Source organism: Phocoena phocoena, chromosome 8, assembly GCF_963924675.1.
Source record: "Phocoena phocoena chromosome 8, mPhoPho1.1, whole genome shotgun sequence".
NCBI classification, from domain to species: Eukaryota; Metazoa; Chordata; class Mammalia; order Artiodactyla; family Phocoenidae; genus Phocoena; species Phocoena phocoena.
In genome coordinates this window covers 40,593,574-40,620,211 of record NC_089226.1, presented here as the reverse complement: position 1 = coordinate 40,620,211, position 26,638 = coordinate 40,593,574, and the positions used below count along the sequence as shown (strand labels likewise).

Genomic DNA, 26,638 nt, shown 5'->3' with positions numbered 1-26,638 from the left:
AAAATGCCTGCCTTCACAAGAGCATACATTATAGTCATGGGAGACAAAAGACAAATATAGTGTGTGTGTGTGTGTGTGTGTGTCTGTGTGTCTGTGTGTCTGTGTAGTGATAATGGTAAGAAAAATAAAGCAGGGGGGTAAGGGCAATAGAAAATGGAATGTGCTGTTCTTAGCAAGGTGATTAGGAAAGCCTCTCTGATAAAGACACTGAGCAGGGACTTGAAGGAAGTAGGGAAGCAGGGCCTAGGGATACCTGCGGAAAGATGATTCCAGGCAAAGGGATGAGCAGGTGCAAAAGTGGGGTCAGGGAGGAGAACAGTGAGACTGAGCAGAATGAGGGGTGGGGTTAAGTGGTAAAAGCCCAGGGCGCGGTGCTCTGAGACCACACAGGGCCTTGTCAATCTATGATAAAGCCACTGGGTTTGACCATCAATGAGACAGGCAGAATTGGAGGGCTTTGAGCAGAGCAGTGATGGTCGATGACTTGAGTTGGTAAAGACTCTCTGACTGCTGGGTGGAGAGTAGGCTGGAAGTGGGCAACAGTGTGAGCAGGAAGACCACTTAGGGTGAGATTACAATCATCTACATGAGATCTGATGGGGAAGGGGGACAGTGATGTGGTTGAAAGTGGTTGAGTTCTAGACATGTTTTGAAGGTAGAGCCAACAGGATTTCCTGACAGAGCAGATGTGAGTTGTAAGAGAAATAAAGAAGCCAAGGATGACTGAGACTTGGGGCTAAGAAGTATGATATTTATTGAAGTGAGGAAGTCTGTAGGAAGAGGGTGAGGTGAGGTCAGACAAATCGCGGCTTTCAACTTGCCACGTTTGAGATGTCTGTTAGACATCAAAGTAGAGCTGTCAGGAAGGCGCTTGGATATGAATCTGGAGTTCAGGGAGAAGTCTGGGCATATAGATAGTTCTTTGTCCTGAGACCAGATCTACACCATGAGTGTAGATAGAGAAGAGAAGAGGTTTGAGATCTGAATACTGGGATGCTCCAAAATTTGGAGGTCAGGAAGACAAGGAGAAACAAGCAAAGGGGACCGTGGCCAATGAAACACGAGAAAACCCAAGAAAGTGGTTTCCTGGAAGGCAAGTGAAGAATTCCAAAAAGAGAAAGGAATGGCCAATATGTCAAAGGCTGCAAGAAAGATGAAGATGGAGGATGACCATTGAGTTTGACATCCTGACAGTCACAGTGACCTTGACAAGAACTGTCTGTGGAGGACCGTGGGTGAAAATCTGATTGGAGAGAAAGCAGAAGTGGAGAAAGTGAGACTGGCAAGTCTAAGCAACTTTTCAAGAATTTTAGGTGTCTGGAGAAACAAAGAAAATGGGCTACAGCTGGAGTGACATCAGGGAAGTTTTTTTTTTTTAAGATGGGAGCTATTATCTGATACCTGTTTGCTAAAGAAATGGTATAGCAGAAAGGAAAAAATAGCAAAGGGATTTAGGGAGATGAGATGGGATCTAGTTAACAAAAGAGGGGGATGATTTGGATAGAAGCAGATACAAAGAATTTTATTTGTTCTAATGGCAAAAAAAGAAACCAGAAATTAATGAAAAGTTTATCAACAGAAACTGGATAAGGGATTTTACGGATCTAAGTACAATAGATTAAAACACAATCATTAAAATTGATAGTGAAGATTCTGCATTTACCTATATGGTAATGTATCCATGTAGTGACATGGATCCATAAAAAAACAAAGCAAAATAAAAACAGTATCGTAGGAGCCTGACTAAAAATGGTTAAACACGCTTTATCTAGATGATAAGATTTGAAGATAGTTTTTACTTTCCTTTTTAGATATTCCGTGTTGATTTTGGGGTTTTTTTTACAGTGAATATACAAAATTTGCTTAAAGGTATTTTCTCCACTTAGAGCAGCTACCATAAGACAGTGTCCAGCCCAGAAGCCCTCTTGGAGGCTTTGAATTGTAATTTACCACTTAATTTCAGGCCCTTTCAAGACTCCCCCTTTCCTATCAACCCCCTCCTTCATAAAAATCAACTCAAACCCCACATCCGTCACTTGTTTTTGAGTAATATATTTAACTTTAACAAGCATGTCTCTTCACCTGTAAAGTAATGATTTAAAAAATTTGCCTCAGAAGGCTGTTGTGAGGATCAGAGAAGATATTGTAGGTAAAATGCCTAGTAAGGTGCCTCGCATATAACAGGCCCTAAATACTAAGCTGTTATTACCCGGATGTACTCCCTGTTTGATTCCCTAGGGCAGGTCTAGCATGTTGTACACACGTAGAGAAGATGAGGAGGACCCGCTCTTATCAACAGCAGTGGCACTGCCTTTGCTTTTTCCTATTTCTGGTGACCCTTGTCTCTCTTCTCTTGTCTAATGGTGGGGCGGGGCAGAGGGTGGAGGGGATGTGAAACAAAACACATTCCCAGGGCTTCTCGATGGCCAGCCGACATTCTAAAATTTGACTAATCTGCCCTCTAGTGGTAAACATAATAATTTCCACCACTTTTCCCCCAACTGGAGTTGAAATAGAAAATGCCCATAAAGGCATAAAGGACAGCATCTGAGGTGCTCGCCTCACCTCCCACTACTGGTTCTGCCACCACCATGTAAAGAGAGGAAAGTGCCTAAAAGTAGCCCATTGCTCACTTACTTGTATTAAGGTTTTGACGGTCCTTCTGAAAACACACACCTGTGCCTATGCCTGTGCCTGGGAGGAGTGGTCTGCCTGAGAATCCTTTAGCTTGAATGTAGCCAGCCTGAGGAATGAGACTCAGTGGGATGAGGTCAAGAAATTCCATGGGAAGTCAGCCAAAAAGTGAGCCATAAAGGGGTCCGCTGGCTATTCCAAATGTAAAGAGCAGAAGACAAGATGTGTAATACCAGGCACAATATTTAGTCTCTCTGAGCATGAGTTTTCCCATCTGTAGCACAGGCATGATGGTGATAATTCTGCTCTCAGTGAAATGCTTGCTAAGCCATAGATCATGTAACAGTTTTGTTATTTTAAGTCTCTCTGAACACGGTATATTGGGACTGGTGTTGAAGGTGAAAGAGGGGCACGTACTTAAAACAGACACCCCTCATCTGAGCTGGGCTTTAGGACATCAGGGAATGGATTATAAAGTCATTAGGCTCTGTAGTAAAAGCTGCGGAGAGAGAGCACAGTATGAGTAGATCCCTACTGGAAGGTCTGAGGGAAATTTCAGTTGTGGAGTTCTAATAGTGAAGTCTTAGGAGCAAAGATGGAAGAGGAGGGAAAGAAAAGGGGGAAAAAAAGAGCACAGAAACTTGAAACCTGAGAAGGCCTATTGGAGATAAGAGATTTAACTCACAGAAATAAGACGGGATTTTTCTAAAGGAGAAGAGTCAACAGGAGCCCAAATGTGGAACCCACCCTCATGGCCTAATCACCTCCCAAAGGCTCCACCTCCAAACACCACCACAGTAGACGTTAGGACTTAATATATGAATTTGGGGGGGAGACAAACATTCAGTCTATACCTGAATTGTCTGCTTGGTCATCTGACCACAGATGGGGAAGTGATCATCATCCCTACAGAGAGGGCTCTGCGTCTTGTATCTCTTTATTCTCATGGTCTAATAAGGAACCTGGTCATTACAGGTGTTCATTAAATGTTGAATTAATGCATCTAACGAGGTAGGACAATCACCTCATGAAATAATAAACAAATAGTTAACCCATGTGAAATAGCTCTACGTATAACATTTTATAGGCAGGAGAAAACCAAGGGAGAAGACTTCATGGATGAGGCAGGACATGAAATAGAACTGGAAGACATGGTATGGTATGAAAAGCACTTGCTACAACAGTGCCAGGAGTGATGTGACATGCCAAGCACGTTCTAGGGGCTTTACCCCCAGGAACCCATTTAATCCTCACTACAGCCTTGAGGGCAAGTACTGTTATCATCCAGATCGCAGCCAGTCTGGCCTCAGGGTGGGCTCTCTTCCCCACTGTGCTGGGGACTGGTATGAGCCCCAAATCAGAGACGGGAGTGGTCACAGCACATCGTTGTCCAGCTGAAGAGCAGTGTGAAGGGTGTCATGAAATAAGTTTGGATGGATAAGAGCCCCATCATAATAATAATCACATTTGCTTAGTAACATTGCGTTGGTGTTTTGCAAAGTGCTGTCAGATGCATCAGTTTGGTTGACTCTAACACGTGAGTTTGGCATGGTGGATATTATGATTCCTTTTTTACAAATAAAGGAACTAAGGCTCAAAGCTATTAGTGACAAACTCAAACCCTGAGCTCTGCTCTTTTTAGTGCCATATTTTGGAGGTTCTGGAAAGCTATTAAGAGACACTAGGGGGAGATTGGTTCAAGATGGTGGAGTAGAAGGACGTGCTGTCACTCTCTCTTGTGAGAGCACCGGAATAACAACTAACTGCTGAACAATCATCGACAGGAAGACGTTGGAACTCAGCAAAAAAGATACCACACATCCAAAGACAAAGGAGAAGCCACAAGGAGACGGTAGGAGGGGCTCAATCACAATAAAATCAAATCCCATAACTGCTGGGTGGGTGACTCACAAATTGGAAAACACTTATACCACAGAAGTCCACACCCACTGGAGTGAAGGTTCTGAGCCCCACGTCAGGCTTCCCAACCAGGGGGTCCAGCAATGGGAGGAGGAATGCCTAGAGAATCAGACTTTGAAGGGTAGGGGGATTTGATCACAGGACTTCGACAGGACAGGGGAAAACAGAGACTCCACTCTTGGAGGGCACACACAAAGTAGTGTGCACATCGGGACCCAGAGGAAGGCAGTGACCCCACAGGAGACTGAACCAGACCTACCTGCTAGTGTTGGAGGGTCTCCTACAGAGGCAGGGTGTGGCTGTGTCTCACTGTGAGGACAAGGACACTGGTAGCAGAAGTTCTGCGAAGTGCTCCTTGACATGAGCCCTCCCAGAGTCCACCATTAGCCCTACCAAAGAGCCCAGGTAGGCTCCAGTGTTGGGTTGCCTCAGGCCAAACAATGAACAGGGAGGGAACCCAGACCCACCCATCAGCAACCAAGCTGATTAAAGCTTTACTGAGCTCTGCCCACCAGAGCAACACTCAGCTCTACCCACCACCAGTCCCTCCCATCAGGAATCTTGCACAAGCCTCTTAGATAGCCTCATCCACCAGAGGGCAGACAGCAGAAGCAAGAAGAACTACAATCCTGCAGCCTGTGGAACAAAAACCACATTCACTGAAAGATAAACAAGATGAAAAGGCAGGGCTATGTACCAGATGAAGGAACAAGATAAAACCCCAGAAAAACAACTAAATGGACTGGAGATAGGCAACCTTCCAGAAAAAGAATTCAGAATAATGATAGTGAAGATGATCCAGGACCTCGGAAAAAGAATGGAGGCAAAGATCGAGAAGATGTAAGAAATTTTTAACAAAGACCTAGCAGAATTAAAGAACAAACAAACAGAGATGAACAATACAATAACTGAAATGAAAAATACACTAGAAGGAATCAATAGCAGAATAATTGAAGTTGAAGAACGGATAAGTGACCTGGAAGACAGAATGGTGCAATTCACTGCTGTGGCACAGAATAAAGATAAAAGAATGAAAGGAAATGAATACAGCCTAAGAGACCTCTGGGACAACGTTAAATGCAACAACATTCGCATGATAGGGGTCCCAGAGCGGAAAGAGAGAGAGAAAGGACCAGAGAAAATATTTGAAGAGATTATAGTTAAAAACTTCCCTAACATGGGACAGGAAATAGCCACCCAAGTCCAGGAAGCACAGAGAGTCCCAGGCAGGATAAACACAAGGAAAAACATGCCGAGACACATAGTAATCAAACTGACAAAAACTAAAGACAAATAAAAATTATTGAAAGCAACAAGTGAAAAATGACAAATAATATACAAGGGAACTCCCATAAGGTTAACAGCTGATTTCTCAGAAGACACTCTGCAAGCCAGAAGGCAGTGGCATGATATATTTAAAGTGATGAAAGGGAAGGACCTACAACCAAGATTACTCTACCCGGCAAGGATCTTAATCAGATTTGATGGAGAAATCAAAAGCTTTACAGACAAGCAAAAGCTAAGAGAATTCAGCACCATCAAACCAGCTCTACAACAAATGCTAAAGAAACTTCTCTAAGTGGGAAACACAAGAGAAGAAAAGGACCTACAAAAACAAACACAAAATAATTAAGAAAATGGTAATAGGAATAAACATATCGATAATTACCTTAAACATGAATGGATCAAATGCTACAACCAAAAGATACAGGCTCGCTGAATGGATACAAAAACAAGACCATATATATGCTGTCTACAAGAGACCCACTTCAGAGTTAGGTACACGTGCAGACTGAAAGTGAGGGCATGGAAAAAGATATTCCATGCAAATGGAAATCAAAAGAAAGCTGGAGTAGCAATACTCATATCACATAAAATAGACTTTAAAATAAAGAATGTTACAAGAGACAAGGAAGGACACTACATAATGATCAAGGGATCAATCCAAGAAGAAGATATAGCAATTATAAATATATATGCATCCAACATAGGAGCACCTCAATACATAAGGCAACTGCTAACAGCTATAAAAGAGGAAATAGACAGTAACACAATAATAGTGGGGGACTTTAACACCTCAGTTACACCAATGGACAAATCATCCAAACAGAAAATTAATAAGGAAACACAAGCTTTAAATGACACAATAGACCAGACAGATTTAATTGATATTTATAGGACATTCCATCAAAAAACAGCAGATTACACTTTCTTCTCAAGTGCGCATGGAACATTCTCCAGGATAGATGACACCTTGGGTCACAAGTCAAGCCTCAGTAATTTAAGAAAATTGAAATCATATCAAGCATCTTTTCTGACCACAATGCTATGAGATTAGAAATCAATTACAGGGGGAAAAAAACATAAAAAACACAAACACATGGAGCTAAACACTGCTTTACTAAACAAGCAAGAGATCACTGAAGAAATCAAAGAGGAAATCAAAAAATACCTAGAAACAGACAACAATGAAAACATGATGATCCAAAATGTGGGGATGCAGCAAAAGCAGTTCTAAGAGGGAAGTTTATAGCAATACAATCCTACCTCAAGAAACAAGAAAAATCTCAAATAAACAATCTAACCTCATACCTAAAGGAACTAGAGAATGAAGAACAAACAAAACCCAAAGTTAGTAGAAAGAAAGAAATCATAAAGATCAGAGCAGAAATAAATGAAATAGAAACAAAGAAAACAATAGCAAAGATCAATAAAACTAAAACCTGGTTCTTGGAGAAGATAAACAAAATTGATAAACTATTAGCCAGACTCATCAAGAAAAAGAGGGAGAGGACTCAAATCAATAAAATTAGAAATGAAAAAGGACAAGTTAAAAAAGACACCACAGAAATACAAAGCATACTAAGAGACGACTACAAGCAACTCTATGCCAATAAAATGGACAACAAGGAAGAAATGGACAAATTCTTAGAAAAATATAACCTTCCAAGACTGAACCAGGAAGAAACAGAAAATATGAACAGACCAATCACAAGTAATGAAATTGAAACTGTGATTAAAAATCATCCAACAAACAAAAGTCCAGGACCAGATGGCTTCACAGGTGAATTCTATCAAACATTTAGAGAAGAACTAACACCCATCCTTCTCAAACTCTTCCAAAAACTTTCAGAGGAAGGGATACTCCCAAACTCATTCTATGAGGCCACCATCACCCTGATACCAAAACTGGACAAAGATACTACAAGAAAAGAAAATTACAGACCAATATCACTCATGAATATAGATGCAAAAACCCTGAACAAAATACTAGCAAACAAAATCCAACAACACATTAAAGGGATCATACACCATGTTCAAGAGGGATTTATCCCTGGGATGCAAGGATTCTTCAATATACATCAATCAATGTGATACACCATATTAACAAATTGAAGAATAAAAACCATATGATCATCTCAATAGATGCAGAAAAAGCTTTTGACAAAATTCAACACCCATTTATGATAAAGACTCTCCAGAAAGTGGGCATAGAGGGAACCTACCTCAACATAACAAAGGCCATATATGACAAATGCACGGCAAACATCACTCTCAATGGTGAAAAACTGAAAGCATTTCCTCTAAGATCAGGAACAAGACACGGATGTCCACTCTCACCACTGTTACTGAACATAGCTTTGGAAGTCCTATCCATGGCAATCAGAGAAGAAAAAGAAATAAAAGGAATACAGATGGGAAAAGAAGAAGTAAAACTGTCAGTTTGCAGATGACATGATACTATACACAGAGAATCCTAAAGATGCTACCAGAAAACTACCAGAGTTAATCAATGGATTTGGTAAAGTTGCAGGATACAAAATAATGCACAGAGATCTCTGCATTCATATACACTAATGATGAAAAATCTGAAAGAGAAATTAAGGAAACACTCCCATTTACCATTGCCACAAAAGAATAAAATACCTAGGAATAAACCTACCTAAGGAGACAAAAGACCTGTATGCAGAAAACTATAAGGCATTGATGAAATAAATTAGAGATGATATAAACAGATGGAGAGACATACCATGTTCTTGGATTGGAAGAATCAATATTGTGAAAATGACGGTACTACCCAAAGCAATCTACAGATTCAATGCAATCCCTATCATATTACCAATGACATTTTTTACAGAACTAGAACAAAAAATCTTAAAATTTGTATGGAGACACAAAAGACCCCGAATAGCCAAAGCAGTCTTGAGGGAAAAAAACAGAGCTGGAGGAATCAGACTCCCTGACTTCAGACTATACTACAAAGCTACAGTAACCAAGAGAGTATGGTACTGGCAGAAAAACAGAAATATAGGTCAATGGAACAGGATAAAAAGCCCAGAGACAAACACATGCCCCTATGGTCAACTAATCTATGACAAAGGAGGCAAGGATATACAATGGAGAAAAGACAGTCTCTTCAGTAAGTCATGCTGGGAAAATTGGACAGCTACATGTAAAAGAATGAAATTAGAACACTCCCTAACACCATATGCAAAAATAAGCTGAAAATGGATGAGAGACCTAAATGTAAGACTGGACACTATAAAACTCTTAGAGGAAAACATAGGAAGAACACTCTTTGACATAAATCACAGTAAGATCTTTTCTGATACACCTCCTAGAATAATGGAAATAAAAACAAAGATAAAGAAATGGGCCCTAATGAAATGTAAAAGCTTTTGCACAGCAAAGGAAACTACAAACAAGACGAAAAAATAACCCTCAGAATGGGAGATAATATTTGCAAGTGAATCAATGGACAAAGGATTAATCTCCAAAATATATAAACAGCACATGCAGCTCAATTTAAAAAAAACAAGCAACCCAATCCAAAAATGGGCATAAGGCCTAAATAGACATTTCTCCAAAGAAGACATTCAGATGCCCAAGAAGCTCATGAAAAGCAGCTCAACATCACTAATTATTAGAGAAATGAAAATCAAAACTACAATAAGGTATCACCTCACACCAGTTAGAATGGACATCATCAGAAAATCTACAAACAACAAATGCTGGAGAGGGCGTGGAGAAAGGGGAACCCTGTTGCACTGTTGGTGGGAATGTAAATTGATACAGCCACTATGGAGAACAGTATGGAGGTTCCTTAAAAAACTAAAAATAGAATTACCATATGACCCAGCAATCCCACTACTGCATATATACCCTGAGAAAACCATAATTCAAAAAGATACATGCACCCCAGTGTTCATTACAGCACTATTTACAAGAGCCAGGTCATGGAAGCAAATTAAATGCCCATTGACAGACGAATGGATAAAGAAGATGTGGTACATATATACAATGGAATATTACTCAGCCATAAAAAGGAACAAAATTGGGTCATTTGTAGAGACGTGGATGGATGTAGAGACTGTCATACAGAGTGAAGTAAGTCAGAAAAAGAAAAACAAATATCGTATATTAACGCATATATATGGAACCTAGAAAAATGGTACAGATGAACCGGTTTGCAGGTCAGAAATTGAGACACAGATGTAGAGAACAAACGTATGGACACCAAGGGAGGAAAGCAGCAGGCGAGCCAGGGTGGTGGTGGGATGAATTGGGAGATTGAGATTGACATATATACACTAATATGTATAAAATGGATAACTAATAAGAACCTGCTGTATAAAAAAATAAATTAAATTAAATTTAAAAAAGAGAGAGACATTAGGGTTGATGTATTATGTAAAGAGAACCACTGTAAGTTTTAGGCAGGGCAGGAATGCTTATAAAGGTCTGTCTGGCTGAAAGATTGTCCCATGTCATCACTTTCTGGAATGCTGAGGAAAAATACAAGTCTAACCATACAGAGATTGCAACAAGCATAAATTAATTCTCTCAGCTGTGCTTGGCTGTATTATAGAAGTGCAGAATTCTCCTCAATATGCCTGTTTCAACACATTACAAGCATTTAAATAAATATTTTACTCCATCAACACACAGTGACACCATATGCATTATATTATCAATACTCTGCTCCCTTTAAAATTGCTAGAATATCTTAGATCCCCACCTGTCTTCTTCCTGGTGCCAAAGATTTATAGCTGGGTTTCCTCCTTTCTGGAAAGTGTAACGGGTTTACCATATGTGTTGGATCTCTGGGGTAGCAGACACATCAATCGTCTCCTCAATAGTCATTTCCTCCTTCTTTCTGCTAATTTAAGCCCTCAGGAAGCCCACAGACTTCTGATGGCCACCTCACTAGCTCACCACTTATGTGGCAACCACACTTTAGACTCAAACAGGGCACTAGCTGGGAATAAAAGCGAGCAAGGAACGTGCAGGCTGTTGCACTTAATATGAGGTATTGTGAGAGGCTGTTCACATGTCTACACTGCCTTTTCAAGGGTAGGATCATATCTGTCCTGTGCATTTGTTATATCCTCAATATCTGGTTCATCACTGTATCCTCAGTCAAAGTACTTGGTTGGCACTTAGTAATTGCTCAATGAATAGTCAATGAATGAATGAATACAACATAGCCAAAATGCTTATAAGTGGATAATTACCATCTTTGGGGGGAAGCACGCCATGCAACTTGTGGGATCTTAGTTCCCTGACCAGTGATTGAACTCAGGCCACAGCAGTGAAAGCGCCAAGTCCTAACCATTGGACTACCAGGGAATTCCCAATTACCATCTTATTAAGATGCCCACTATGTAGATACATTCCCAAGTTTCTGGGTGAGAGCTAATCCATCATAAAGATAACACCAACCCATCCTATTATTACCCTCCTGGACATGCTCCATCAAGGGAGATGAAAGGAACAATGGTTTCTCAGTTCTGTGCTCAATGCTTCATGTAAATTATAGATATTATAATTCCCATTTTATAGGTAAGGCAATTGAGTCTCAGAGTGACTGATATTCTAAATTCGTAAGTGGCAGAGCTGGAATAAGAACTCCAAATCCAGTATACTCTTTCAACCACACCATAAACCTATACCACAAAGTGGCCATGGTCTGTATTAGTAAAATGTAGGGCAGTTGTCCCCAACCTTTTTGGCACCAGGGACCAGTTTTGTGGAAGACAATATTTCCACGGACGGGGTGGGGTCTGGTTTAGGTGGTAATGTGAGCAATGGGGAGCAGCAGATGTAACTTCCCTCACTCACCCACCACTCACCTCCTGCTGTGCAGCCTGGTTCCTAACAGGCCATGGACCAGTACCAGTCCGTGGCCCAGGGGTTGGGAACCTCTGATCTAGGGGGTAGTATATTTTTCCCATTCCCTCACTTTTAGCCTGTGTGTGTCTTTAGATCTGAAGTGAGTCTCTTGTAGGCAGCATATATTTGGGTCTGGTTTTGTATCCATTCAGCCAGTCTACATCTTTTGATTGTAGCATTTGGTCCATTTACATTTAAAGTAATTATTGATAGATATCTATGTATTGCCATATTCTTAATTGCTTTTGGGTTGTTTTTGTAATCATTTTTGTTCCTTTTTTCTTCTTTGGCTCTCTTCCCCCATTTTAGATAGTGTCCTGGTCTGCCTCTGTTACTTATTCATATTATGATTCATTTATTTCCCCTTTTCTATTCCTACTTGGCAATAAATTACTCTGTCCTAAATTTGCCTCACATGGGGCTTTGTGTCAAGCAGTGTTTCTCAAACTTTAATGTGTGTATAAACTGTCTGCAAATCTAGTAAAAATGCAGATTCTGCCTCAGCATACCTGGGATGGAGCCTGAGAGTCTGCATTTCTGACAAGCTCCCAGGTGATGCCAATGCTTCTGGTCCTTGGATCACACTTTGTGTGGCAAGGGTGTAGATTATTGTTATATTCATAGGGAAATGGAAATAATTTTGGATGAAGAGCACTATGACCAAAAAATGCTGATTCTTGTTGTATAAAGGCTGGATCAGTTAAAGCAGGTCAAATGGCAGTAACAAACAAACTGCAAAGTGGACATTGCCTGTCCGGAGTCTGCACAGGTGGTCAAATTGTAGTATGATCTTTTATAGTTATGTATATATTTTTATGTAGGATATTTACAACCTTTCCTAGTTGGTTTTTATAACTTAACTTTTTAAAATGTAGTCTTTACAACTGTTCTATAAGATAGGAAAGGTATTAGCGTCCCTGGCACATGGAGTGCCCAATAAATGTTGGGTATTTTCATCCCCATTTTATAGATAAAGACGGAGCCTCGGAGAGGTTAACTGTTGGTCAAGCAGATGTCCAAACCTATATCTTCTGACTCCAGCTGCAAAGCTCTTCCCCAGCCCACCTAATCCTCCTCAACTGCTGTGTACATGTCTGGGTTGTAAACAATTTCCTTTTTTCCCGCTTTTCATTCAGACTTCCCTGTCTTTTTTTTAAGTATGTAACTCATGGTTTACACCCTCATGGCTTAATAAATATTAGTAATATTAATAAAAATCATATTAGCTGAAAAAGATTTAAAAGATGAAACAAAATTAATTTCCCTATTCTTTCCTCTCAATTCTCACTCTCCTTAAATAAATGGCTCAATTCCTCCCACCTCCGGATCTACCCACACACATTTTAAAAAAAATATTTATAGCTTTTAAAAGCCTTTCCCAGCCCATCTTTCCTCTCCTGCTGAGCACTCTTAATCTCACTTCTGTTACTGGCTGTAAATTATTCTGAGATACTATCACTTGTTAAGCTCTTGTGGTGTTTATGCCAGAGAGAGAGAAAGACTAGTTGGCAGATGGTCAGATGGAAGTTTGATTACTTCTCTTCTTGCAGTGATTCCCTTTCTTCTGGACTTTATACATGAGAATTATTGAGGGCCCCCCCTACTCCAACTTTAATGCCAATCTCCCATATTGAATGTGGATAAAGATGAAAGGAACTCAGAAAACAGTGCAACTGGCCGGTGGGCGCCAGGCCCGGGCTCGGGCGCCAGGACGCCGAGGCAGAGAGGCGCTCTCCGGCGAGCCGGGCGGCCGGCGCCATGACGCTATTCCACTTCGGTAACTGCTTTGCCCTGGCCTGCTTTTCCCCTACTTCATCACCTACAAGTGCAGCGGCCTGTCCGAGTACAACGCCTTCTGGAAGTACGTCCAGGCCGGGGTCACCTACCTCTTCGTGCAGCTGTGCAAGATGCTGTTCCTGGCCACTTTCTTTCCCTCCTGGGAAGGCGGCATCTATGACTTCATTGGGGAGTTCATGAAGGCCAGCGTGGATGTGGCAGACCTGATAGGCCTAAACCTTGTCATGTCCCGGAATGCCGGCAAGGGGGAATACAAGATCATGGTTGCTGCCCTGGGTTGGGCCACCGTCGAGCTCATTATGTCCCGCTGCATCCCTCTCTGGGTTGGAGCTCGGGGCATTGAGTTTGACTGGGAATACATCCAGATGAGCATTGACTCCAACATCAGTCTGGTCCATTACATCGTCGCATCTACCCAGTTGTGGATGATAACACGCTACGACCTGTACCACACTTTCCGGCCAGCAGTCCTCCTACTGATGTTCCTTAGCATCTACAAGGCCTTCGTCATGGAGACCTTCGTCGATCTGCGTTCCCTGGGCAGCTGGACGGCACTTCTGGACCGAGCGGTGGTGATGGAGCTGCTGGCCCTCAGCACCCTGGCCCTGTATGTCGCTGTTGTCAACGTGCACTCCTAGGCTTGGTGGCCCAGACTTTCACGTACCTTTTCCCTGTCTCCCGGTTTCAGTGAAGTAAACAGTATTTGGAAAAAAAGAAAAGAAAACAGTGAAACTGTTACCATCAGAGAAACATCTTAAACTGCTCCAATCCTGAACGGCTTCCATTGCTTTTTAAGGGGCAGCACTGCATAGCGACCAGTCACACTAATGTTGTTACTGCCTAGGGGAAACTCTTCCTCTTGATCATTGCTTATTAATGTTCATTCCTAGTGGGGTAACAACACTAGAAGCTAAACCTATATACCTATCCCTAAGCCAATAAAATACAAAAGGACCTAATTAAAAATTAAACCCTGACTATATTCAATATCTTGTAATAACCTAGGAAACAAAAACAGAAATGTGAAAAGATATCTGCACCCATGTTCATTGCAACATTACTTACAACAGCAAAGATATGGAAACAACCTAAGTTGGATAATGCGACTATAATATATATATATATATGAAAAAAATTAAACCCCAAACACTAATAAACACATTTCAAAGGTTTTTTTGTTTGGTTTGGTTTGGTTTTGGTTTTGCCTCCTGCAGTCTGAGATGAATGTATTAAAATAAAAGCCACAAAAGATAACATTTATGGCATGCTTTGTGCTAAGCATTGTCTTAGGAGTTTTAAACCTCATAACCTTTTGAGTACTTTTACTACATCCCTTTTAAAGATGAGAAAACTGACTTCTCAGGAGGTTGAGGAACTAACTCAAGGTCACAGAGTTGCTAAGCCAGAAATTTAAGCCCAGGCAGTTGGACTGTAGGTCCAATATCTTAACTTTGATTCTATGCTATTTCCCAAGATGCCCAGATGTCGTTTGCCTGTGAGGATTTAAATGTAAACCTACAGCCTCTTTCAATTTGCAAAAATAAGAGAAACTCCCATTCAAAGCAGCTTAAGTAAAAGGTCAGGGAGAACTTAATGGCTCCTACCAGTAAGCTTTAGAAAGAGCTCACATCAGGGATGGCTGGATCCAGGCACTTGACAACTGTCAGGATTCTCTCTCTCTTTGTTCCTGGCTGAGTGTCAAACTTATTCTTTCAGACCAGCTTGTGGGTGACCACATGGTGGGAAATCTTGCTGGGGAATCTCCAGCTTCATATCATAACATGAGCTCAGAGAGTTAAATATTCATCCTGCTGACTCCAGTAAGAAAATTCCTGTGAAAGACTCTGATTGACCCAATTTAGATTGTGTTCCTATCCTTGGGTCAATCTCAATGGCAAGGGAGATAGAGAACTGTGATTTGCCCAGTCTGGGTCACATGCCTGCCCCTGTGGCCTGGAGGGCTGGGTCTGTATGAGAACAGGAGAGGGAGTTTCCTATATATAAAATAGCTGCTAATGTATCTAACATGGTTTTGGAGTTTGTAAGTGCCTTTTTTTTTTTTTTCTTTTTTGCTGTACGCGGGCCTCTCACTGTTGTGGCTTCTCCCGTTGCGGAGCACAGGCTCCGGACGCGCAGGCTCAGGGGCCGTGGCTCACAGGCCCAGCCGCTCTGCGGCATGTGGGACCGGGGCACGAACCCGTGTCCCCTGCATCGGCAGGCGGACTCTCAACCACTGCGCCACCAGGCAAACCCTATAAGTGCTCTCTTTGATTCATGCCTTTCAGTCTTACAACCAGCCTGTGAAGAGGGCTGGTAAAGTATTACTAGGGAAACTGTGGTGAATTAAAGATGGCCGCAGATTTTTTTGTCACTTCATTGAGAGATGGCTTTTGTTTCCCCTTCACTTGAATTTGGGCTGGCCCTATGAAATTTAATCAGTACACTGTGGCAGAACTTACTATAACTATTTCTCAGCCTTGCCTTTAAAAGGACTTGCAGTTTTCACTTTCTTGCCCTGGAAATACTTATTCTTTGGACACCCTCTTGAAACTCAGCTAGTAAGAAGTCCAATCCACATGGAAAGGGCACATGAAAGCACTTCAGTCAACAGTTGCAGCTAAGCTTTCAAATGACAATCAGGATCAACTGCTAGTCATAATGAGTGAGCCATTCTGGACATTCTGGGTTGGCTTGGTTGGCAACAGTAGAGAATCAAACTAGAAACTAGGGCTCATTGGCTTGGTGTCCTACAGCTGGAAAGTCTCAGAGTTATGATGCTAAACCAAACACTCTGACTCTAGGCCCACTGGGCTTTCTTTGATTCCTCAGTGCCTCCTATTAAAACCATAACAAGTCGTAATTCAAAACCTTCAATTGTAAGATTTCTGCCCAGGTTGGAGGTAGAAGAAGTGATGCATATAATTCATTCATTTATTCATTCATTTAACCAACATTTGAGAAGCTCTATGTGGCAGGCAACTGAACAAAATGCACTCCTGGTTCTTGAAGAATTCAGAGTCTAATCAACAGAGTGCCTAATAAACAGGTCATTTCAATAAGAATTGATAAGTGCCATGATGGGGAATGTGCAGGGTGCTCCTGGAAAACATGGTGGGCACTAAAACTAGCCCAAGGCATGAAATAATGGGCACACATTTTGTTGGGTGTGGGAGAGTATCTATGAATCTGTGTTGAGGATGTTGAAGAGGTATGTTTAGAATAAATACAGCTATTCATTAAGATAAATGTGACAGGAAATGGATAGGGAAGCAGGGAGGAAGAACCCCAGTATTGGGGATAAATACATGAACTCTAGTCTTGGTTGTACCCTTCCCTCACATGTGCTCTTGGCCAGGTCACTGAATTTCTCTGTAACTCAGCTTCCTTGTCTGTAAAACCAAGTTGGATCACACTATTTCTTCTTCATCTTCTTCCTCTTTTTTTTAACATAATGGTTTCTCTTCTTTCTTGATATTTTAAAAAAATTTATTTATTTGGTTGCACTGGGTCTTAGTTGTGGCAGGGAGGCTCCTTAGTTGCAGCACATGGAGTCCTTAGTTGTGGCATACGAACTCTTAGTTGCAACATGCTTGTGGGATCTAGTTCCCTGACCAGGGATCGAACCTGGGCCCCCTAGATTGGGAGAGCAGAGTCTTATCCACTGTGCCACAACGGAAGTCCCCACACTATTTCTTCTTTGTGTACTTGACAGTTCCTTTCTCCAATTCCTTTAAGTCTTGGTGTTCCTCAGAGTTTGGTCCTTAGTTCATTGCTCTTCTCATTCTGCAAATTCTCCCTAAATGATCTCATCCACTTTTATAGCTTTGGTTATAACTCATATGGAAATGAAACCTGAGTCTATACGCTAGCCCAGTTCTGTGGGCTGTCTACCATTGTATTCCTCTTCTTGCTGCACGTCATTCCACAGGCATATGAAGCCCAACATGTCCAGAGCTGAGCTCATCACCTTGCCCACTAAACTGACTCCCACTTCTGACTCCTCCCTTGGTTACTGGCGGCACCATAATAGTGCTCCTCAAGCCAATGACCGTGAGGTTAATTTCACTCTCCCTTTTCCTTTAAACTCACAAGCAATTGTTTGTCAAGTACTGCTTATTTTGCCACCTAAACATTTCTGGAATTCATTCTTTTTTCAAGATATCCCAGAAACGGCTCAAATTTAAAATGTTCAAAACTTAACTCATTTTCCCTTCCCAAACCTGATCCTCTTCCTGTGTGTTCTAGGAGAATGTTATCCCCATCCACTCAGTTGCTAAATATAGAACTTAGGCATCACCATTGATTTCTCCCTCTTTTTTGCCTTCCATAACCAGATAACCATCAACTCCCGATGTCTGACCTCCTATTTGCCTCTTAAGTCTATCCACTTATCCATTCTTATTGTGATCATCTTTCACTTCCTGCAGCAGAATCCTAATTGGCTTCCCTGCCTTGGCTTCAGTCTTAACTTCCTCTGACTTCTTCTCCACAATGAAGCCAGATCTGATCATATCAGCAACTTCCCTCTCCCCCACTCCCCATTTTCCAATTCTTTGATTCCTGGCATGTTTCACCCTCTAGACTACAAAATCTAGGATGGGGTCATAATCCATTCACCCTTGTCTCCCCTGCACCTAGCACACTGTACTTGGCACAGAATAGGTGCTCAATAAATATGAACCCGCGCTCATCCCCCTTTCTGACTCTCCGTTATTCACAGCAGATAAATCCTTGACATGTTCTAGGTGTGGCAGACCTCTGGAGGCACAGAGTATCATGATACGGTTCACTGTTGCACGAGTTGAAAGCTATCAGAAAATAACTGCAAAATCAACGTATCTACTAAACAAAAACAGACTCACAGATATAGAGAACAGACTAGTGGTTGGGGGGGGCAGGGTAGGGGAGGGAATGAATGGAAATCTGGGATTAGCAGAGACAAACTATTATATATAGGATGGATAAACAACAGGTCCTACTGTATAGCACAGGGAACTATATTCAATATCCTGCGACAAAGCATAACGGAAAAGAATACGAAAAAGAATATATGTGAATAACTGAGTCACTTTGCTGTATAGAAGAAATTAACACATTGTAAATCAACCATAGTTCAATAAAATTTAAAAAAATAAATAAATAACTGCACCGTAATAGTACCACATGAATTGCACAGCCAGTACACAAAAGGATGCATATCCCAAGGAATCTTCATGATGGCACTAAAGACTAACGTCACCCTCATGGCTCTGGGTAAACGTGTTCCCCTTTCCGGACCTCTGTTCGCGATCTGCAAAATGAGCACGTTGTGAGAGGTGAGGTAAAACCCATGAGCCGCCCCCGGTGTGAGAAATTACCGGGCCGACGGAGGGCCTGCGCGTGCGCGTGCGCAGGGAGCGGGCTTTCCGGCGCGGCAGTCCCGGCGGCCCCCGGAGGAGGCGGGACGAGGCGGGTTCCCGCGGTTCCGCCGCGCCATTGGCGGGCGGTTTGAATGACGGAAGTGACGAGAGCTCGGCGATGGCCGCCACGCAGGCGCACAAACGGCTGTTGGGAGGCTGGTGTGTGGCGGCCGCCGAGACCTTCTCTGTCTGAGCCGCGGTTCCTGAGTCCGGGGTCCTGTTTCCCGGGTGAGTGACGGCCGCGCCGGCTCCCCCGCGGCCGCGGGCGTGCACGACTCCCCGAGACCGGGAACCGGGAGTGTGCTTCGGATGAAGGGGTTGCTGCGCACGCAGCACGGCCCGCGGTTCTCCGGCGTCGGCGGACCGCGGGCCCCGGCTGAGGTCGGGCTGGGGTCGGGCAGGCGGCCGGGAGGAGCGCCGACGCAGCGGGCACGCGCGTCCCGACCCAGACCCGCCTGCTTCGTGCGAGAGGCCACTCCGGGGCCTTTGGCGCGGGTGGCTTTGCGCGTCCTCCCGGGATCGGGTCTCGCGGGGTCCCTGAGCTTCCAAGTCAGGGCGGCCGGGAGGGCCTTCGCGGTCGCTACTGTGAACGCTTCTGGCTGCGTCCTGCCCACCCTGTCCCCCGGTCACCTGCGGAGTGGCCTCAATCCTGGTAGCCGTTTAAGAGCACTGCCTGGAATTGTTTCATGCGGAGAGCGTACTCTTTCTCGGTGTCTCTCACCTTTAATTTCTTAGATATTAAGTCCTGCCACAAACCCAAGCTTTTACAACAGTGGGGAATTTTGAATCTTTAATATTTAGAAAATATTTGGCAGTTTATATTCATTAAGTCACATAATCATCAGAACAACCTGTTGGACACGATATTGTGATTCCCCTTATATAGTTTAAGGAAACGAGACCAAAGTGACTTAAGGGTCTTTCTTCTTTAAAGTGGTAGTGTTGGGCCTTGAACCCAGATCTTATAAGTCTGGTATATGTGATTACGATGTGCCGGCTGCCATTTAATCCTCAGGACAAAGTCTTGCAAGATAAGTAGCATCACCTTTATTATTTGTCAGAATACATACAATTTGAAAATCCATATTGATATGAATAAATATTAAAGTGAGGGAATGGGGGAAACTCTTTCTTACAGTAGGATTCCAGTTGGTAAGTGTAGAAGGAATAATGGAAATAGAGAATACCTTTTGACAAATGCCTTAGTAATTGTTTCAGGCAGTCATCAATGGATACTAAACTCAGTTGGTAGAAGTATGGTGAGGAACATGATATTTATATAGCCCCAACTATCTCCACCAAATACTTAAAAAGGAAAAGTAGTATCTACAGTGGATAAACCTGTTAGACACCTCCTTAATCAAGTGATCAAAATTTGCATCATGTTAACATCATTTACCTCCTGGTGTGATGCACTGGGAAGGGTGCCTAGTGACTTCTGCAGTGGTCTTGGCAAAAATGCATAACCTTAGTCCAAACACAAGAAGGGATTAAACACATCCACATTGAGGGACAGTCTGAAAAATGACTGGCATCTTTTAAAAATGTCAAAATCTTGAGGGGGAAAAAAAAAAACAGACTGAGGAAGGTCTCGGATTAGAAGAGTTGAAGGAGGCAGATCAACCTTGGCAGCCATTAGAACGTAATTCATAGACCCTCAGCCCCGGTGTTCTGAAATCTGTTTGCATGGATGCCTTCCATGGACTGCTCCTAGTTAATGACTGAGCCTGGTGTGGATGTGAAGGCAGGCCTGTTCCTAAGACACAAGGGATTCTGGCTTAAGGACTCCCCAGAAGTCTTGCTGAACCTTCCTTAGACTGCATGGCAGTCTAAGAGGCATCTGTCCAACTTACCCTCTCTCCTTCACTCAGCGTCTGATTTGCATGGAAGTCAGAAATGCTGCCATCTTTTACCAGCTCCCTCCCCATTTTCCCTCACACAGAATTTCCCCTAATAAAATGTTTGTGGGTTTCATCCCATCTTGGCATCTTGGAGGACCCAGAGTAACACAACAGTCAAAGGATATGTTTCCCTTGGCTTGGGTCCTGGTCCAGAAAATGGACCTTAGTGGGATAATTGACGAAATTTGAATACTGTCTGTAGATTAGTTAAAAGTATTGTGCTAGTGTTAATTTCCTGGTTTTGGTCATTGTACTACGGTTGACATTTAGAGAAGCTGGGAATTCTAAGATTATTTCCAAATAAGTTCAAAAATTAAGAAAATGATATACAAAAGAAAACAGTTACTCTATCACATGTTAGGAGGTAAAAATAACAAGTGTATTATGTTTTCCTGTAATCCTCTAGGAAATGAAATGGATGGATACTCAAAACACTGAAAAGTTAAGTTTTTTTCTTTTTCGTTGAGGTTTAACTTAGAATTAAATACACAAACCTAAGTGTACTGTTTGAGGAATCCTTACATATGTATACACCTGTTACACTTGTGTAAAACCATCATACGGATTAAAATATGGAATATTTCTAGTACTCCAGCAGGCTCCTTTGTGCCCCCTCCTTCTCAGTCTCAGAAAGATGACTGATCCCTATTTTAACCTCTTTCATCATGGATTGGTCTTCCTTGTTTTTGAATTTCATGTAAATGGAATTTTATAATATGTCTCTTTTTTGCTTTTTTCTCCTTCGGTACTATGTCTGTGGGACTTATAAGAAATTAGTTTTAATAGTTTGAATATGAGTGATTTTTCAGAGACCTTCAGACAAATGAATAAAGATGCATTGTGAAGACAATTTAATCTTGCTCAATTTTTTCTTCTTTGTTTAGTTCTTACCTGTTTTTCAGTCCCCACTCGCAAAATATACTGGCTTAAACAGAATTTTCCTCACTCCATTTATTTTAGCATTTCAGAAAGTTAGGAGCCATATGGAGTAAGAAAATGGGATTCTTCCCTTGGTTCTGCCAGTAGATATTGTCACTTGGGTCAAGTCCTTTAACTTAAGAGGCCTTTGTTTCTTCTTGTCTAAAATAAGGAGAACAATTGGCACTTTTCCAAAGTTTTGTGAGTACATTACCAAAGCCTGTGAGTATCAGCTGAGTGGGATGCATTGGCAAAGATTACTCCTTTTTTGGCATCAGATTGTAACAGTGACCACATATATGTATGTAGCACTTTACATGAATTAACTCATTGAATGAGTCATTCATTCATTCAGTCAACACACTGAAGGACCTGCTTACATGCAAGGCACTGTTTTTAGGCTATGCACATAAAACCATGAATAAGATCATTCCTGCCCTCATTGAGCTTACATTTTGGTGGAGAATTCATTGAGAAAGTATTAGTTGCTATTCGATAACCCCAACTTCTTCTGGCTGCTGTTTTTACACCTGAGTGAAAGCAGTATCTATCCATAGCGTGTGAAATAATGCCTGGTAGTTGTTATTCATTGTTATTATTTTAATTTGAATACTAAAACTAAAAAAAAACTAGAGCCTCGGTCCTTTAATTGTTAGGAATCTAACTAGAAAGGGCAAGCTGTAATTGATGAAAAACGAGAGGAAGGTGATACCAAGATAGCATAAGGTTAGTCCCCATATGAATGTGAAGGTAATATTCATTACAGGTGGGCAAGTCAGGAATGAGTGGTAGGTGGGTGGAACAAGAATCACTGAAGGGCAGCTTCAAGGGGAAGTGGTGCTTAAGCTTCAGAAAGGGAATTCCCTGGTGGTCCAGTGGTTGGGACTCTGCACTTCCATTGCAGGGGGGCCCAGGTTCGATCCCTGGTCGGGGTACTAAGATCCCACATGCTGCGGTGCAACAAGCCCACGTGCTGCAATTACTGAGCCTGCGCGCCACAACTACAGAGCCCTTGCACGACATCTGCTGAGCCCTCACTCTCTGGAGCCTGTGCACTACAACTAGAGATAAGCCCGCACGGCACAACAAAGAGCCCTCACACTGCAACGAAATATCCCATGTGCTGCAACTGAGACCTGATGCAGCCAACAAACAAATTGCTATTTGTAAATAAGTTGGACTTAGTTTACCCAAATTATTTTATTTGCAAGTACACAGCCCTTTAAATGGTAAAAAATATTAATATGAATTTTAAAAATTATTCTAATCTTTGCTGCCCTACTTTAATAGGTATATATTTTTTAAAAATCAGAACCTTCATATTTAAAGTACTACATGAAAATGAAGAGAAAGGTGGTGAATGCCGCCGGCAAGCTGAGATTGAGTCCTAATGAGGAAGCCTTCATTTTAAAGGAAGATTATGAAAGAAGACGAAAACTAAGATTGCTACAGGTAAGATTTATTTGGAACATAGTGTCAAATTCTTTGTCTTCCCCAAATTATCAGTATTTTTTACATTAGAGTGTTTTAAATAAAATGTCGCATTTAACAGTCTTTTCTGGCTGTACGAGAGCCCTGGTTCTTGTGTATTAACTAGTTTTGGAACATTTGAAAAGTATGATGAAACAGTAAATAAATTGAAGAAGAGTTTGAGGATAAGGACTGACTCAGTAATTATTAGGAAATAGTTCATTTTTTGAGATTATTAAATATTTAGCAATATTTTTCTTTTCTTTTTTCTTTATATATATGTATGTGTGTGTGTGTGTGTGTGTGTGTGTGTGTGTATATATATATATATATATATATATAAAACGTATATATGCAATACTTATTTCCCAAGATCCTCCCCCAATAAATTTGCAGAATACATCGTGTGACATAAAGGCAAAAAAAAAAACCCCAAAAAACAAAAACAACCCAAACAAAAAAACCTATGAATCAATACAAAAACATAGGCCAACATCCCAACCCCATTGCTGAAAATAGTTCATTTTAAAAATCATATGTAACTGATGAAGATTCGAGCAAGAATATTTGAATGACTTTGAAGAAGATTTACTTCTTCAAAGATAATTAGCTACTGAAATAAATTTATTCAGAAGTTGTCTATTCTTCGTCTCTAGAAGTCTTTTTAGAGTTACGTAGTTAAGTCTTTGTGAAACATTTTAGGTGCCGTTCTGTCTAGAATTGGGGATGATGTATCACAGATACGGAATTCTCATCTAGATCTTTCTGTACTTGTCTGGGCTATAAATTTTATTGAATCATGCTTACCAATTTAGCCTCTTGTATGTTATTAGAATGATAATGGCAGTCTGATTAGATCTCTGGGGAGGGAACGTAATTGCTAATCATGGAACTTGAGAAGTAGTCTTGAGATTTTAATTTTTCCTCCATCACTTGGATTTTCTGCTTTAAATAGGCCTTATCTAATATAATATGAATATTCAGGAGAATTGATGTAGCTAATACCTAAAGAGAATTCATTTAAGTTCCTGTTTCCAAATAGCTTTTCAAAAAAGTTGAAGGAAGCCTCTTTTCATAAAATGTGTTAAATACTCATCCTTCAGGTTCGAGAACAAGAAAGAGATATTGCTTTACAAATAAGAGAAGATATAAAACAGAGGAGAAATCAGCAACTCACTCGTTTGGCAGAAGAACTAAGGACAGAATGGGAGGAATCACAAACTCAGAAAATAAAGAACTTGGAAAAACTGTACTTGGCAAGTTTAAGAAATATGGGAGAGGGGCATCAACAAGCCAAAGAAAATGTAAGTGAGCACTTATTTGACTACCTTCCTGTGGTAGTGATACTTGTTAAAAGCAGATTACAGTTGTTAGACACTTATAAAAATGTTTTCGTGTATAGAATTTGCTGTGGGCAGCCTGAACTTTTTTGTAAATTTAATATAATTTAAGAATTCTGCTAGGTTCATTTCCTAGTAAGAGTCATGTCAAGGATAATCTATTTCCAATGATGTTTAAGTTAACATTATTCTCTAACAAATTTATGGTTACCAAACAGGGAAGGTGGGGGGGATAAATTAGGAAGTTGGGATTAATATATACACAGTACTATATATAAAATAGATAACCAACAATGACCTAGTGGATGGCACAGGAAACTATATTCAGTATTCTGTAATACCCTATAAAGGAAAAGAATCTGAACAAGAATATATATATGTATATAACTGAATCACTGTACTGTATACCTGAAACTAACACAACATTGTAAATCAACTATACTTCAATTAAAAAAAAGCAAACATTATTCTCTTCCAGTCCTTAACTGTCTGTGTAAATAAAATAACAACCTTCAGAATTAGAAGTTGTTATTCATTTCAAGGATTTTGGACAGATTCAGTGGAGTGAATTCAGATTTCTGGTTTTATTTTCATTATCATTCATTATTCCTCATACCTCCAAAACGGGTAGTGGAGTGTGTATACACTTGAGTTCATTCACAGACAGTAAAAATTCTTTGATGACTTTCACAAAGGCAAAGTAGAACTTAACTCAGTATTTAAGACTGCTCTCTGACCTTATTTTGTTGTTTATTGTGCTTTATGGTTGGAAAATGCTAGATTGTGGTCCCAGAGGTAGTCACACAAACAAGCTGGGTTCCAAAGAAGGCACGTCTTTGTTACCAAACTTTTAGGGAATAAGAGAACTCTTTAAAGAATGTGGCAATCAAAATATTCTCGGTCCCTGGTTTTAGTTTGTGTTTTTTAGTAATAGCCATAAGTTCTGACATCAGATTTTTGTAGCTTTATTTATGCCATCATTAATTTTGTGCTTTAGTGCAGTGTTTCATTTGAATACACCGTCATGATTTTTGCCCTTACTGGGTACCACCCATATTATCATATATTTGACATTTTAATCCTGTTTAACATGACATTTTAAGTAATATTTGTTTTTAGGAGCCTGATTTAAATGCTCTGGCACACCGGGCAGCAGAAAGAAAAAAAAAAGCAGAAATGAGGCATAAAGAGGCCCTGAAAGTACAGAAAAATCAAAAAGAAATGTTAATGAAACAAAAAACCTGGTAAAGTAATAGTGATTTTTACCATATTCTCCACTGAAACTGATGTGGCTGGAAGTAAAGGGTACATTGGATACTTTTTAAAAGTCAGTATATCCATTGTGTTTGTTAAACTTGGTTTAAAATAATGCAGTGGGGGAGTGGTTGCTTAGATGGACATACTAACAAATGAGCTTTCTCTTCTAGTCTGACTGTAGTGGCAATTACTAAGTTTCTGGAGAAATGTATTACTAGTTTAGAATGCAAGTCAACCAAAATCTGTCTGCCTCCGACATAAAAAGAAAAAAATCAGTGCAATTATGAACATTAAAAGAGGTTGTAGACTCTGCAAGTCATTGATGAGATTTTTGCATGTTGTAAAAATGAAAGAGCATGTTACTAGTCAGCAGTGGTCATTTTATACAGTGGCCCATCTTTATCGATAATTTCTAGTTTTTTTACTCTAAATTATTCTCAACTAAAGAACATTAGGTGTTTGTTGGGTCACTCCCCATTGTGGAGCTTTATATCTTTAGATATACCTCTTCCACTTGGTAAACATCTTTTTACCTGTTCATTGTGTATAGACTCTTTATTAAACAGCATATTGAGCCTGTGGGATCAGACTGGAGGATTTCTTGAGATTGTAATGGCTTTTATATTCTTAACCCTAAGAGTTGTACTGTAATATTATCTGAAAGATTAATTTATGACATCTTGTGTTTTTTAAGGCATATAAAAGCTCGAAAAGAAGCACTGCTTGCGGAAAAAGAGAGATCTGCCAAAATTACAAGTCTGCCACCTCCTCCTCCGACTCTTTTTGAGGTGAATTGCTTTGAGTATTCGAGCTAGGTTATAATAATTCT

General features: G+C 40.9%; 1 protein-coding gene and 1 pseudogene across 1 annotated transcript in view; both read left to right on the top strand.

The window, feature by feature from the left end:
* The first annotated feature begins 13,485 nt into the window (after nucleotides 1-13,485).
* LOC136127554 (BOS complex subunit TMEM147 pseudogene) lies at nucleotides 13,486-14,162 on the top strand (annotated as a pseudogene).
* Nucleotides 14,163-23,065: 8,903 nt separating this feature from the next.
* CEP295 (centrosomal protein 295) overlaps nucleotides 23,066-26,638 on the top strand; it is a 42,538-nt gene continuing 38,965 nt past the window's right edge. The window contains exons 1-4 of the mRNA XM_065882792.1: nucleotides 23,066-23,194; nucleotides 24,316-24,516; nucleotides 25,672-25,796; nucleotides 26,504-26,597. Coding sequence (XP_065738864.1) covers nucleotides 23,078-23,194; nucleotides 24,316-24,516; nucleotides 25,672-25,796; nucleotides 26,504-26,597 — 537 coding nt within the window. The 5' untranslated portion in view covers nucleotides 23,066-23,077. The remainder of the gene's footprint in view (nucleotides 23,195-24,315; nucleotides 24,517-25,671; nucleotides 25,797-26,503; nucleotides 26,598-26,638) is intronic.